At 42.9% G+C, this 13,202-nt stretch overlaps 2 protein-coding genes across 17 annotated transcripts in view; one reads left to right on the top strand and one right to left on the bottom strand.

The window, feature by feature from the left end:
* NAA35 (N-alpha-acetyltransferase 35, NatC auxiliary subunit) overlaps positions 1-13,202 on the bottom strand; it is a 42,129-nt gene that overhangs the window by 22,709 nt on the left and 6,218 nt on the right. The window contains exons 2-5 of one of the 4 annotated variants that reach the window (XM_040540816.1): positions 4,119-4,263; positions 3,206-3,271; positions 2,506-2,639; positions 1,431-1,464 (exon numbers count right to left, since the gene is read on the bottom strand). In XM_040540816.1, the coding sequence (XP_040396750.1) occupies positions 1,431-1,464; positions 2,506-2,639; positions 3,206-3,271; positions 4,119-4,174 (290 nt within the window). In that variant the 5' untranslated portion in view covers positions 4,175-4,263. Of the gene's footprint in view, positions 1-1,430; positions 1,465-2,505; positions 2,640-2,810; positions 2,832-2,859; positions 2,939-3,205; positions 3,272-4,035; positions 4,264-13,202 lie in introns of those variants that run through there. The other 3 variants (XM_040540817.1, XM_040540819.1, XM_040540818.1) reach the window with 3 other exon arrangements.
* Positions 3,109-13,202, top strand: part of AGTPBP1 (ATP/GTP binding carboxypeptidase 1) — a 69,446-nt gene continuing 59,352 nt past the window's right edge. For 5 of the 13 annotated variants that reach the window (XR_005815206.1, XM_040540812.1, XM_040540815.1 and 2 more), the window contains exon 1: positions 4,085-4,260. Coding sequence is in view for 7 of the 13 variants with exons in the window: in XM_040540812.1 (XP_040396746.1) it covers positions 4,228-4,260 (33 nt within the window). In the remaining 6 variants the exon portion in view is untranslated. Of the gene's footprint in view, positions 3,124-3,197; positions 3,273-3,397; positions 3,778-4,084; positions 4,261-4,979; positions 5,204-5,306; positions 5,702-7,360; positions 7,405-8,224; positions 8,355-9,422; positions 9,577-9,679; positions 9,829-11,444; positions 11,672-13,202 lie in introns of those variants that run through there. The other 8 variants (XM_040540807.1, XM_040540805.1, XM_040540803.1 and 5 more) reach the window with 8 other exon arrangements.

Below are 13,202 nucleotides of genomic sequence, written 5' to 3'. Positions count from 1 at the left end.
CCCCTCGAACAAGTCCACGTTTTTCTTGTGCTGGGGACCCCAGATTTGGATGCAGCACTGCAAGTGAGACCTTACAAGTGAGAGCAGAGGGGGACAATCAGCTCCCTCAACCTGCTGGCCACACCTCTTTTGATGCAGCTCAGGAGGCAGCTGGCCTTCTGGGCTGCAAGCTCACACTGCTGGCTCATGTTGAACGTTTTGTCCACCAGAACCCCCAAATCTTTCTCCACAGGGCTGCTCTCACAGGGCTGTTCTTCTCCCAGTCTGTGCTTATGTCATGATTGCCCCGACCCAGGTGCAGCACCTTTTACTTGGACTTTTGGAACCTCATTAGGTTCACATGGGCCCACTTCTCAAGCTTGAATATATATATCCCCCACGAATTAATGGCATTACACATGATATAAACAATAATATACTCTGAATATACTAGCTTTGTTCCAAATGGGCATTATAAGAAAACTGACACCAAAAATGAACCAAGCAGAAGAACTCCAGCATGTGACAATGTATCTCTTGTAGTGGGCAAGTTCATAAAAGCTTGCTTAAGATACACTCAATGAAAGACTGGCCTACAAGGACTGGATATAGTGCCTCACCTTTTATACACTGATACCCAGTGGATTTGCTGAAGAAGCCTTTCTTAAATAAAAAAAGGTTACTGCATGGTGGATGTCCTAATTCTGAGAGGCACTTGTGTATAGAATTACACCATGAAAATGTACTTTGATTCTACTGAGTAACTTTGTGACATCCTTGAACACAATTTTAAGCAATTAAATAGCGTGTTTCTGTCTTCTAAGCTATTAGTCTTAAGTGGGCAGTTCTTCCCTTCTGCAAACGAACAGACTTACACAGTTAAATAATCTACATTTTCTTCAAAATGTTTTAATCTCAATTAATTCTTAAAAAAAAAAAAATTAAGATCTTAGCATGTGCTTTTTGTTGAAGTGTATTTTTTCTTAGTCTGTAGAGTTCTCAGTTTCCAATCTGGCGTTACATTTTAGAATTACTCTAAAGCATATCTATCTAAAACTTGCTAGTGACAATTGAGGTAACTGAATTTAAAAACTTGAAACCTTTCTGGTCTTTTTGTGTAAAAGCATGTCCATATAAAATAGGTCAGTAGGTTCACCACTTTCAACATCACTGATGATAAAAAGTTCCATACACCTCTAATGTTCACACTAAATCTATTAACAGAAAAAGTAATGCTATACTGGCACTATGAGAAACGTTCGGCCTTCATATAGATGCATCACATACATACCAATGAGGATGAATGGGTATTCTGAATATTTCAACTATTTTAGTTAAATAAAAATTAAAAGAAACTTAGTTCATACTGCATGACTTCCTCATTAGTAAGTATTAACACATTTGCACTAATTCTATTTAAAAAACCAAAACTATCCGAAAGGCATACTTACAGCTTGTCATGAAGCAGTTCTCCTAACTTCAGTTCTACAAAGGAACAGAACATGACAAATAATTAAAATCATCCTTTCAACAGAACTTGTCCAGGAGAGTTGTATTATTTAAAAATGGTATTACGCTAAAAGAGAAACTTGTGGGAAGCAGGCATTTCTACCCTACCTTTATTTGCTTTTACTTAGAAAGCACTTTTAAAACTGAAAGGCTAGAAAAACAGCCCTTCGTATTTCCTAATCCTTCACTGCTATCCTAGCACTTGAAGGGGTTTAAAATTACCCAACAGTAGCATTTGAATAGCCTGAAACACGGGACATCACTTTTCTGTGCTCCTTTATGAAGATGTCTAATTTTTCCAGAGAAGGTGTTTACTGAAATGCTTACTTTTTCTCACTATTTTTAACAAAGCCTTTAGATGTATTCAATAAGCAAACAAAGTATAGATCACTAATAAAAGGGAATTATTTCAAAGTATAAGGAAATTGTGTCTATCGTTGTGTAACTTCGTTGTGTGGTAAGCTGAAGTTTTACATTTTTTCCTTAATGTCATCATGAAATCAATTTTAAAAAGTTGCTCTCATAGTAAACTAATAGCTAATAACCATAAAGGTGGTCATTTAAATGAAACCAATTGTTTCCCTGTGAGTGGGATGTATTGCATCTCCTCTGAAAGTCACCCTTATTTCAAAGATGAAAAATGAAGCACTGACCAATTAAATGAAAGAAAAAATCATCAGATCTTGCAGATTCAAAAATGTACAGAAAAAGTGTTGATTCGGCATAGATGAGAGGGCTTTCCACTTACCATGAGACAGGAAGAACTCTTTGCAAAGAAAAAAAAATCAGATGCAGAAATGCATACGATAACAACAGAAAAAACATGACTAGAGAAGATATTTATGTAATCTGAAAGAAGCTAGGCAAGGTTCTTCTGATATTTCTAGCCTTGCAGTAAATCAAACACAGGGAACCATAGCATCAGTGTGGTCCACTCATCTGGATCTTGAATGCGGGTCAAACTACTAAACCAAAAAATTATTCTCAGTTCTCCAACAGTTCAAGTTTAAAACTCACCTCTACAGGCTTCTTCAAAGTCCTGGGTTATATCTATCCAGCTTGTATTACTCTTTTCCATCTTGTCAGGCATACCGAGCTCCCATCCCGAATCGTCATCTTCGACTGAAGCCTTCATAACCATGGTGCTGCACCTTTAAACCCACATCGGACACGACACATTACGCACAAATTACAGAAAGTGCTTCAACGGAACGTGTTTTTTTTTTTTTTTTTTTTTCCTGCAATATCAGGGGAAACGGGAAAAGAGACTAATCTGGTTTCATCTGAACAGCTACTACTACGTAAAAGACTGAAAAAATTACCCGTAAAGTTCTTTTTTAAAGGATGTGTTGTTATCCACGGTTTCCCTACCACTAGCTTATAGGCTACGACGGAAAACCCCTTCCGCAGCCTCGTCGCCGGCAGCATGCCGGCTCAGCCTCCCCGCCGGAGGCCTCCGCGACGGCAGGAGGCACCCGCGGCGCCGGCACCAAAGGGGCGGCGGGGCCGGGGGCGCCGGGGCAGCCTCTGGGGGCGGCCGTTGGGGGCCGCGCCTCGCCCGCTGCCGGGCGCCGCAACGGCCGCGCTGGGCCCGGGGGACGCCCGCACGGGCCCGCCGGTGCCGCGCCTCGTCCGGTACCGCCCCCCTGCCCTCAGACACCCGCCCCGGGCGCCCCCCACGGAGCGTGAGGCGCCCCCCGCGGCCCCCGGCCCTCACCCGCCGCGCACAAGAAGCACCCCTCGGCCGCCGCCGCTGCCAGACACGGAGATCGGAGTCAGCCTCCGTGCGCATGCGCCGTTGCTCCTCCGCGCACCCTCCTCTGCGCGTGCGGGCACCGCCGCTACCGGCCGATGGGCGGGGGGGGGGGTTGTCGGTGGCGGCTTGGGGTGGGCCCAGGTGGGGAAGGGAAGGGAAGGGAAGGGGGGCATTAGTTTAAAAAGTGCACAACCCCGTGTTTGTGGCAAGCACCACCAGCTGCTAATACACTTTGCTAACCAAAAAGATTAACCAAAGCTGCTCCTCCCTCCAATGCTAGGAAGAAATACTGGGATTTGAATGCCAAAGCTGTCTTTGCCCATTGGCCCTGCTGTTCAGCCTCCTCCTAGAACAGAGTGCTCGCACCTGCAGCGAGGCAAAAGGAGAGAAATCTGAGTGAGCTGTTAAGCCCATAACAGCGCCGACTTCTTATCTGAAATAATTGTTTTTAGTTCAACGGCTGCTGAAATGTCTGGGTGCTTCATGGCTGCACTGTAGTCATACTTACTTCCTGGAAAAATACACAAATCTATGTAATACTTATCTTAAGGTTATGATTGTGAAGAGCAGGTCATTGCTGCTGAACCTGACGGTGGCTAAACATCTGTGAATGCACACCGGTTATATCTACCTCTCTGTAACAGAGAAAATGCCACCTGAACTAGCACTCTGCTCTGTAGAAAGAGGGCTGAATTTCTGGGGAAATTCTGTGTTTAATTTCAGGAGAAATAACTGAGATTATTGTTACAGATTGTTTCATAGATACGAAATTAAATAAAAACCTGCAGTACATGATTCATTTCTGAAAAGATCATATGTTGGAGGCTTGTTGCTGATGCTTCCATTATCAACTACCTGTTTATGTTTGTGTGCAGGCTGAACTCTAAGAACTATGACCTGGCTTTTGTGAAGTGACTGTGGCGATCTCATTCTAGTTCTCAGTAGACCAGTGGATGCGTCATAACTGGCTGTAAGCACTTCTCATGGCAAAAATACCAGGAGTCAAAGATGAGCAGGTTGGTTGTGTTTGTGTGAAATGACCATAGCAGTTTAAAAAGTGAACATGCGTTCCCTGCAGTAATCAGTAAGCTGAGGTGTTTTGTTTCAAGAATATCAAAGCACTTTATATGATACAATAAAGTCCATTGATAGAGCAGAGTGAAGGACTGATGATCTAACTTCTGATAATGTGTGATACTCACATAGGGGTAAACAAAAAAATAAAATCTCTTTTTACTTATTTTTAGGTTCCACACATGCACTTTTGCTTTGAGGGGAAAGCGTATTACAAAAGTTAATAGTATTTAAAATGCCTTGGTGCTTAATGGAAAAATAGCCTTTTTTCTCTTAGACAAGCACATCTGTTTGGATGTGCTAATAGAGGGGTGGGGTGGAAAGCAACCTGCTTGTAGTTATCAGAGGCTGTGTCCGGAACATGTCATGTGTTTCCTTCTTGGTGGAGTGGGAATAGCTTAAATGTAATTATGAGGAACTCAGTTCAATCTTAATTAAGAAGTACCTTTGTTCCTGTAATATAGTAAGAACATGTCACCATATACTTGATTTAAATAGGCTGCTTTGTTCAAGAAAACTTCAGCTAACCTTGTACCAATTTAGGGTATAGTCAGTTGACTGCCTGCTCTTTTTGTCTTTCCAGAATAATTTTATATGAATTTTGATGGTACTGATGTATTTTGTATGAGTGTGTAACACAGAGTCTATTTTTACACTGTAGGAACTTGTATTAAAGCATTATGAATTTTTTAACATTACTTATGAGGAGATAGGAGCAGACTTGTTGTATACTGTTCAGCTTAAGGAAAAAAAAATCCTGCAAAAGAAATTTTGATCTGCAGAGAGAGAGAGGGAAAGAGAAAAAGCACCTGCAGTGTTATAAATCCATCATGGCAAGAGAGGTCACCTGCTGCAAGTTGGTTTCAGTTGGCCTTCCCCCATGAAGTAGGTATCTCATTATTTTTGAAGGTTATTTTTTACCTTTTTCTTGCTCTAAGAACAGTGGTAATTTTCAAGAGCCTATTTGTTTATATGCACTTGTCGACAGAAATAATTGGTGCAGGGAGAGAAGGAAAATGGAGATGTGTTGAAGTATGTAAATATTTTCATAAATAGAAAGAAGGTGACCTTCAGCTGGGCCAAAGTTTATTTTAATTCTTGCCATTCTTTAACCTGCCTGTATGTGGAGGAATTTACCACAGGGTATTCCAGATTAATGGTCTGTTTAAAAACAAAATGAAACACAACAACGAAATCAACTGAAAAACTGCCCCCAGTTCACAGCTTCATAGTACTTTGCTGACAGTTTTGTACTAATGTAAGTTGTTAATCTCTGGTGCACTGATGTAACTAAAAATACTTAGATATTTTTCAGGATCAACCTTACATGGCAGGATATGTAGACATAGCAACATATTGCCCTCAGTGTACACATTAATTGAGGTACATAAATTCTTCCCTTTTCATTTTTTATTTTTGAACTGTGAGAATGGAAGTTTTTGACTGAAATGTGAGCAGTTCACTCTCTTTTTTGAGTTTATACCCTATGTGTATGAATAAAATTTGGTTGTCTTTAGGTGTATGAAAAAAGTGTCTGAATTGGCACAAGCCTATGAAGCGTGATGCATCACTTTGGAAATCCCTCTCCTTACCACCTCAAAACAACCCTCCCCCCGACCCTCACCAATCCCAGAAGACTAGGATGAAAGTACCCAGTAGGGTACAAATCTATACATTCTGAATTAGTCTGTGCAAAGAATATTGATGGGTTATTTCTTTTGTGGTATTATAAAAGCAAGAATAGCTGAATGAACGACAGATGTGAGGTTGAACTGAAATGCTTTTGTATTTGTTGAAATACATACATAGCAGAGCACAAAAGATCTTCTCAAAGGTGAAAAAGAACAGAGGCTATGCTGGAAAAGTACCAAGTATTCTAATTGTTAGAGAGGAATGACATATCTAGAGATAAAGAGCCAAAGCCAAATTCTCCAGTGTGTATGTGGAAACAAGTGTTGGCTCTCAAATGAGGGAGTGATTATTTTTCACAGTTAAGGAGAGCTGGTAGCTATGTTTATTATCTCAGACTGACTGGATTTATTCAGTATACAGGGGGTATAGAAACAGGCAAGGCGGATTTAACTAGTGCAGGTTAAGATTTAATAGTAAACAATGAGTAACCTGGTGATAATTACAAGGGAAACTGAGAAAGGGAGAGGATAGGATCTAATGATGCTTACATATCGTTACCATTAAAGTATCTTGAAGAGCTTTCTCAATGTCTTTGTTCTTCATGCTCCCAGAGGGAATAGCCATTAACTTTAAAAATTGTTTCTGATTATTTTAATTATATAGGCTGACTGTGGAACACCCAATGTGCTGCATATGTATCAGTAAATATTTAAATAACGGACTGTAAGCATGCAGTTGGGGGAGGGGAGCCATTCTTTGTTTGCAAACTTTCACCTTTGCATAAGCTTCTGGAAAGTGTTAATTGTTTCTACTACCTTTCCAAAAATAGTAAATGAGTACAGTATGATTTGTGTAAACATAGAAGCTACTTTTTTTTTTTTTTTAACCTTACCTTGCTGGATACATCTCAGGTCCTTGCCTTTCCACACTGAGTGTAGATTGACATATTTTTGCTACCTTTTTTGTACGTGTATGGATTGTCCCATTTGCAAGAGTATACTTGTGTCAAAATTCTCTACAATTAGCAAAATCAGAGGCCTAGTCTTGTATGGAACCAGTTCTGTTCTGCAAGGCAGTGTTGCTGTTGCTGTTATTTTCAGAAAAGTGTCTGGGACCCGTCAAGCTTTTACGTAATGGCAGTAATATAATTTGTCATCACCTCATTTTCAAAACACCACAGATTTATGGTTTTCTCTGGCTAAATAAAAACTTAATTGTTTCCAGTAGTTTTGTGTACCTGTCAAAGATTTCACTTGGAATGTTGTAAAACTGTGTGAAATGAAAAAGAATAATGAACCTTTATATTAATTTCATAGCATATGATAAATGTTCAGAATTGTATTGTGTTTTAAGTGTGATCTTTTAAGTATATCTTTACAAAGGATTCAAACTATTCATTTTTGCACACAGGAATGTATTTGAAAACAAAATAGGGGAAGTTCTTGCAATCTCATGTAAGTAAATTCCACCAGAATCAGTGAAAATTCTTTTGCAAATTAGAACAATATTGGCCTGCTACTACATTTGTACATTTGTTCTAAAGGCAAACTTGTGTTCTGTAGAAATAAATCCTAAATGTGGAATCACTGTATCTGAAAACAAAACAAAACAAAAAAATTTTGATAAATGAATGACCTTCAACATCCATATGCAGATGTTCAGCTAGTAAAAATAGAAATGCACAGAAAAATTGTTTGGTGAAATAACTAAGATAGTTTTCATTTTGTGTTTGGGTAGCGTTTATGTTTTTGTTCTACTGAGTACATTCATAATGTGAGAATTTAGTGGACTTCAGGAAAGGATCCAAGTATTTGTTTAGCCATGTTACTATCACTCATTTTTTTCTCAAGTGGAATGGCACTTGTTGCCAGTCTTAACCAAGTTAACCCAATGCTGTGTCCTCCTTCTACAGTAGAGAATTTTCATGTTTTTAGCTAATTTATTTTTGTCGTGTGCCAGGATACACAGAGAGCTGTTTAAAAATATTCTTTTCTGAGCTAATTTAAGTGAACTGATTCTTTCTTCAGCTTAAAAAAAAAAAAAAAAAAAGATGGAATTTTATTTATATTCCCCTTCTTTGCTTTTTACTTGCCAGTGCCTGCCTGATACTATTTTTGTCTTTGACTGAGTCATACTTGAGTTTATTCTACCTCTTTTGCTAATGCCCTGATATTGCTGTAGACAGTTATGCATTTAAAATTATTCCATGAATAGAACTTCACAGAAAACTTGTAGCTGTACTGTTTGCTGCTTTAAAGTATTCTCTGTTAATAGCTGTCCAACGTGACTGCTGTTACGGAACAAGTGAGACTGTTCCTGCCCAGTGCCAATATGCTGGTAAATTCCTGCATTCTGATTCCCTGCATTCCTCTTACGCAAGCTACACGACTGAAGAACCTGTAAGGTAGGTGAGGGAGGAATCCCCATCCAAATCTGTGTGTATTTCCTGATCATAATCCATAGGTTCACAAGTTCTAGGAAGCATAATTAATGTTGAGGTATTTGTTACTAAATAAGATCAGGGACGACTGCTTATATGCCTTAACCACTCCTATCCATTCATTTTAATATGTTGGAGAGGGGAATTCGGAGGACATAATCAGCATTTATACAAAAATGATGTGATAATGGACTTAAGAATCTGTTATACCACTTTAAACTTGAATTAACTCCAGCAAAACAGCAGTTGGCTTCCATGACCTAATGGTCAGAAATTGGCTGCCACTAACTAGCTAGGCAAACATTGTATTTAAGCAGAGCCAGATAGGAGGACTGGTATCTCCTCTTAATCACAGGTACACAAAAGTAGTACCCTGGTCCTGACTTTCAGGTTTCTGCTGACTAAAGCAGCTTTGTTCTGTGTCCAGAAGGTACAGACGTGTATGTTCTCTGCACAGATCATCTAGACTGCATGGATGATAAGTGCAACTAAATCTAATACCGTGACACCAGTGGGGCTAAGGCAGTAACAAGCAGTAATGGCAAACTATTCAGGTGAATCGACCCTGAGGAAGAGTTGCCAACCATCACCCAAAATGCAAAGCTGCTTGGTAGACAGTAAAGTCTTGGAAATCTTTGTTCCACTCCTTGGCGGTGGAATAAGTCATGGTATATAAGGCAGTAGTTGCAGGTAGCGTAGCCAGTTGGGTAACGTGTGTATTTTGAAAGGCACGATGAGTAAAACTGTGTATGCTTTAAAATCTGCTTTTTGCCGGATGGGAATCAGGATAGGTAGCTCTGTGGTTGCGCAGTGTTACTGGGTAACAGACACCGCAAATTTCTATTAGGGATTACGGCCTTATGAGAATCACTGGCTGTGTTTTCCGGTAGAAACACTGACTTGACATCTTGGGGCCCACGGCTTCCCCCGCAGCTGCGGGCGGGCACCTGCAGCGACAGGGCGGGCGCCGCTCTGCGCGGGGGCACGGGCAGCGCCGCTCCCGTCAGGGGGGTGACGCCAGCGGCCGCGCTACCCCACGCGGCTCGTCACGCCGGCCCCGCGGCCATAGGACTCCCACACGGCGCCCCCTGAGGCAGCCCGAGCCCTGCCTCCCTCCTTCCCTCGCGGCGTCAGCAGGAGGACGAGGAGGAGGCAGGAGGAGGCTGAGGCCCGCACCCGCGGCCAGGTGAAGCCCTCCCCGCGGCGGCCGGCGCCGATCCCCGGCGGGGCCGCGGAGCGCCTGCGCGGGGCGGGGCGGGCGCTGCGGTGCGGAGCGGAGCGGAGCGGAGCCGGGTGGGCACGGTCCCGGTCCCGGTCCCGGTCCCGGTGCTGCCGCCGCCGAGCGGATGAGGACGGCGGGGGCGCATCCCGCAGCCCCCGGCACGTCCCGCGGGGAGCCGCCCGCGCGCGGTGAAGCTCCGCGGGTGCCTGCGGAGATGTAAGGGGCAGCGCCCGTCTGGCGGCGGCGCTTCGGCGTGGGGCGGGGAGGAACGGGGGGCGAGCGGGGCGCCGGGAGCGGCCGGGAAGGGGGACGGGGAGCCGGGAGCCTTTGGGCCGGGCAGCGGCGGGTGGGGTGCGGGGGCTGTGGCCTGGGTGGGGGCGCGGTGCTTGCACGCGTGGGGGCAGAGGTGAGGCTCCTCGGCGTGCCCGCAGGATGCAGAAACACCGTGAAACTTTTATGCGGGGTCATGGCACAAATGCTCGTTTTCGTCTTTATGTTTCCCTTAAGAAGGAACTGTCTCCCTAGCAATTTTATTTTGTTTTTCCCCCCCTACAAATGGTGTTCTTCTAGCCAAGCAGGTATGCTTAAACCACCAGAAGGACTACCTTTATGGGTTATGTTTCGTGGAACGGCTTCCCTGTTTTGCAAGTAGTCATTGTATATCTCGCTGCCGCATATAATGACAGGGCGATGCTAATAGGACAGCCCCACCTTCTGGTTAATCCGTCAGTGAAATCATACTTGTTGACCTAAGAGTTTTTCTGGAAATACCAGACGACGCACATTGTGAGTGCAAGTGCATGTCTGTATTGGATTTTTTTCCTTTTTTTTTTTTTCCTTTCTTTTTTTTTTTTTTTTTTGGCTGGGGGAGAGTGGCAAGAAAATGTCCTTTTCTGGAAGCCTTTGTGTGTAACATCAGGATAATTTTATCATGTACCCCCATTTCAGCAGAATGGATTGTTATTGTTAGGTTCTGATGTCTTAATTCATCACTGTGATTTTTATTTTTTTTTATGCTAGCCTAAACTGTGGACTTCAAGAGCTTAATAAATATAAAGTCTCTGCTTTTATTTCCTTCAAAAAGGGAAGGGGGGGATGCCAAACCAAGGAATAGTCTTAGAGTGTGGATATTTGAAGGGTAGACTGTGAAGAGGTACCTAGTCACAGAGGGGCAGTGCTCATGCTTAGATTTCCGTCACAAATTGTCCTCTGAATGAAAGCTTTTGGATCGAAAAATACTGATGTGCTTTGGTAGCTGCGGTGGGTTTGCTTTGCTCCTGTACGTGCCCTAAGTCTAGCTGAGGCTTGTGAGCCACAGCAGGCCTCCGTGTGATTGCTCCTTGGGCCAGACAGCTCATTAGCAGCAGGGCAGAGCTTGTTCCCATGAAATCTCTCATGGGAAGTAAGGAAGCGCATCAGGGTCTAGCAAATGACCTGATAAGGGATCTGAACTCAACTACAAGTCAACCACTTTAACTAATAAATATGTTGCCTCATCTCCTTCTTCTCTGTAATCAAAGGAGCATCTTGACACCCTTCCTCTGTTATCTGCGGAGTGTGGGCAAAGCCTGGCGCTGCCCTGCTCCCCTGTTGTGTACATGTTGTGCACGTGCTGTGTGTGCGATGCAGGCCCCAATGGTCAGGCCTCCCATCCGATCACATCCACGCCCTGTGGCGTGGCAACGACGTGAATAAGTGCTGAGGGGAGGGGGATTGCACAACCTGGATCATAAACAAATGGCCAAGAGGCTTGAGTCCTGGAAATTACTGATCAAAAGACGATGGTCTTGCAATCCTATAAATACTAATCCCAAACAAGAGCTCAGCTCTCCAGAGAATGCAGCAAGCTGCACCCTCCTGCCCCCCAAGCTCAGACACCCCAAGGGGTTGTGCATCCTAGGGCTGGGGCTGTGAGGAACAAGCTCGTCCGTGGGCAAACAGGGAGTAGGGTGAGTAATTCACTCCAGGGGGTATTTTGGAAGCACATGGGACTGGTTTCGGACACACTCAGGACTCCGCAGTAAGACCTGTGTGAACCTTGCCATTCACCTATCTTTAAGTCACTGTTTCTATCGTAGCAAATTCCTGTAGATCATTATGTTAATTGACTAATACTTAGATACTGATTAAATACTGGTAAAATTCATATTATCTGTGCTATCTGTTATAAAGCTGTATTATAAATCCTTAATTGCTGCTTCGTTAGAGTTGTGTAAATCTAATTCTGCAACAGTTGTAGACGGTAACAAGCAATCAGCTGATTCTTATTACAGGTAAGTTTATCCTTCTTGGAAGCATCTTTTCCAAAATTATGCATGAGAAGGTACAACTAGAGAGGGGAAACCTGAGAGAAGGCTTTTTGAAGTCCTCTTGGCTGATTGAGGCAACTTGCTGTTTCATCTCGTGTTTAGGTGTCAGCCTAGAGAAGACTTGCACGCACTCAGGGAGTCGGCAGCAACCTATCTCATGATGAGAGACTTTGTGGCCTTTAAACATGGTGATGCTCTGCTGAACGCATCTGGGAACTGCCTGTTTTTTGGGTCTTGGCATACATTAATTGAAACTTTTCTTTGATTTCCAGTATCTGTGAGCTCATTGCTCTGAAGAGATTACTCCTATGATATGAATTGCTAATGTTTGAAAGAACTGAGTGCGGCTCAAGTCGCTCTGGCACTGGAGTGATGACTGCGGTAACTGAAGTATTTAAACTCCTTAAAGAACTTACAGAGGAAGTCAGGTTTCTTGGAATGAGTGTGAGTGCTGTACAAGGCAGCTGCCTGTGGGAGTGCTTAGGAGGGATTTGTAATGGCAGTGTATCTCTGGGTATGCTTTCAAGCCCTGCCACTATCCACAGCTTAACTGCCCAATATCCTGTGCTAAGCATTGAGAAGATTATGAGCAGTTCGATGCGTGCCCTGGATACACAGAGTTCAGCGTGGTTTACATTTGGAAATAGAGTTTCGTAACATTTAAATGTAGAAAGACTGAAAGTTGGGAGGGAGGGGGGGAGCACCCAGATATACTTCCTTTTTTAAATTTTTTTTTTGCAATAGCTACAGAGATGAAAGTCACGAAACTGTCATCCTAAAAGCTTAATACACTAAAAGATGCATATAAGTATTTTGCTACCCCTTTAAAAAAAAACAGCAATTTATGAGAAACAGGGTGTCCAGTGTTGTGTATACTGGAGGGAGGCAATACTGTTTTAATTGTCTCATGTATAATTCACAACCTAAATAGTACAAATCAAGGTTTTGAAAATGAGAGTGGTTGCTGAGAGATCTTACGGATTGTGATGTGATTGTATTTGTGCTTAGTGATGAGCAGAATTATCTTAAAGAGCTGGAAATGCATTTCAGTGTATAAATCTGCAACATGGAGGCATCGGTTGATTTTTGTTGTTGTTTTGTTGTTTGTTCTTCTCTTCATCTGGATTAAAAGGCTTGATGGTTTGCTCTAACTCAGCAGGTGAACTGTAACAAGCATAGATTTTTGGATTATGTCTTTACAGACCTATGTTAGCTATCCTGACAGCGTAAGCCCAAGGGACCAGTCACTGGGTTAGGTGCTGGCAAGCACCTCTGAGGTTT

The sequence above is a fragment of the Cygnus olor genome, chromosome Z (assembly GCF_009769625.2).
Source record: "Cygnus olor isolate bCygOlo1 chromosome Z, bCygOlo1.pri.v2, whole genome shotgun sequence".
In the NCBI taxonomy this organism is placed as follows: Eukaryota; Metazoa; Chordata; class Aves; order Anseriformes; family Anatidae; genus Cygnus; species Cygnus olor.
Note: the sequence above shows the minus strand (reverse complement) of the source record. Positions and strands in the feature narration are given on the sequence as shown.